At 40.1% G+C, this 1,761-nt stretch overlaps 1 protein-coding gene across 1 annotated transcript; it reads right to left on the reverse strand.

The window, feature by feature from the left end:
- Window positions 1–271: 271 nt before the first annotated feature.
- On the reverse strand, window positions 272–1,520 carry LOC102927778 (olfactory receptor OR51C1-like). The gene has a single exon (XM_006993336.3). The coding sequence runs from the start codon at window positions 1,429–1,431 to the stop codon at window positions 487–489; it is 945 nt and encodes a 314-aa protein (XP_006993398.1). The 5' UTR covers window positions 1,432–1,520; the 3' UTR covers window positions 272–486.
- Between the last annotated feature and the right edge of the window lie 241 nt (window positions 1,521–1,761).

The following is a 1,761-nucleotide window of genomic DNA, read 5'->3' on the forward strand; positions in this document are numbered from 1 at the left end:
ATTTATATCTGATGTAAATCTGGCCAAGAACTCATAGGTGGAGAGATCATAGGTTATAGGATCAACTTACTGTTATTAGTTTGCTAAATGGATATAGTATCAAACTACCTTCTAAATACATATATCTATTTACATAGAAGCTCTTAGTATTCACCAGCGAAGTTCCTTTGAACAGTGGATGGCAGATAGTTAGAAAATGCTACCTATTTTTCTACAAAGGGATGATTTAATATGAAATTTTTAACTGCTACAATGAGGTAAGAATAAAAGGGCTGTTGCCAAGGATAGAAATACTAGCTTAGAACAAAAAAAATAGTAAGGAAAAATTCTAGACATAAAGTCATCTACTGTTATTGCTTCCTAATTATATATGAGTGTCTCCTCATCTGTGAAATAAGGGGTTAAAGTAGCTGACATTTGATGTATTCTAACATTAACTAACTATATGGCCTGAAACAAGCCATGTAGCTCTATGCTTTTGTGAGTCTATATTTTTTTAGAATGGAGAACTTTTATCACAGCTTTACGTATCTGCTTGGTCTTCACACTGTAGATGATGGGGTTCATGACAGGAGGGATCAGCAGGTAGGTGTTAGCAATCATGGTATGGACATAGGGTGGAGCTCGTTTCCCAAATCTGTGAACAAAGGACAAACTGATCAATGGAATATAGAATATAGCTACAGCTCCTATATGGGAGATACATGTGCTGAAGGCTTTCTTTCTCTCTTCTGGGGAAGCAATGCTGAGGACGGTCCTAATAATCAGGACATAAGAAAGGAGGATGAGGACTGAGTCCACACCAACAGTAGAAATCATGGCAGTGAGTCCAACTACATTGTTGATCCTGGTGTCTGTGCATGAGAGCTTCATGACATCGGGGTGGAAGCAGTAGGAGTGGTGGAGCACATGGCTGCTGCAGAAGGTTAGTCTCTTAAGAAGTGCAACCATTGGTGTCAGCATTACAGTCCCTCTGATGACAATTGCTACTCCAATTTGAGCTATTCTGGAATCAGTTAAAATACTGGCGTACCTAAGGGGATTAGAGATGGCCACATAACGATCAAAAGCCATGGCCAACAGCACTGAGGATTCCATGACAGTGAAGAGTTTAATGAAGAACATCTGGGACAAACAGGCATTGAAGCTGATCTCTCTGGCATTGAACCAGAATATCCCCAACATGGTGGCCAGAGTGGATATGGACAGCCCGAGGTCAGTGGTGGACAGCATGGAGAGGAAATAATACATGGGCTCGTGGAGGCTGGGCTGAGTGATAATGGCGAAGAGAATCAGGCTGTTCCCTGAGAGGGCAGTTGCATAGAGAAAGCAGAAGGGGATGGAGATCCAGGAGTGGAAGGCTTCCAGCCCGGGCACACCAGTGAGCAGGAAAATGATGGAAGAAGTTGTGGTGTTCTGGAAAGTTGACATGCTAGATTAAAAGTACAGAACAGGTCTGAAACAAAAGACTATATTTCTTTGTGTTTTCTATTTATATATTTTATCCAACATTTACTTGACCAAAGGTGAGCATCGATAAATTATCTGAAAATAGGAATGACACCTTTAAGTTAATAAAATTTTATGATTTCAACTACTGCAGCAACAGTTTTTTCTTTTAAATTTTTTGAAACAATTTTCTCAGCCAACAACTTTTCTTCTTTGAGGTTCTTTGCTGCTAGACGCATTTGTACTGTGTGATCTATCTTTCACTCTTTCAGCTGCAGATGACACAGGACACTAGTACCCACTTGGTATAAC

This window comes from Peromyscus maniculatus, chromosome 1 (assembly GCF_049852395.1).
Source record: "Peromyscus maniculatus bairdii isolate BWxNUB_F1_BW_parent chromosome 1, HU_Pman_BW_mat_3.1, whole genome shotgun sequence".
Classification (NCBI taxonomy): Eukaryota; Metazoa; Chordata; class Mammalia; order Rodentia; family Cricetidae; genus Peromyscus; species Peromyscus maniculatus.

Bases quoted from the DNA above. Each gene is read 5' to 3' on its own strand.
- LOC102927778 (XM_006993336.3), bottom strand. From the start codon at position 1,431: ATGTCAACTTTCCAGAACACCACAACTTCTTCCATCATTTTCCTGCTC.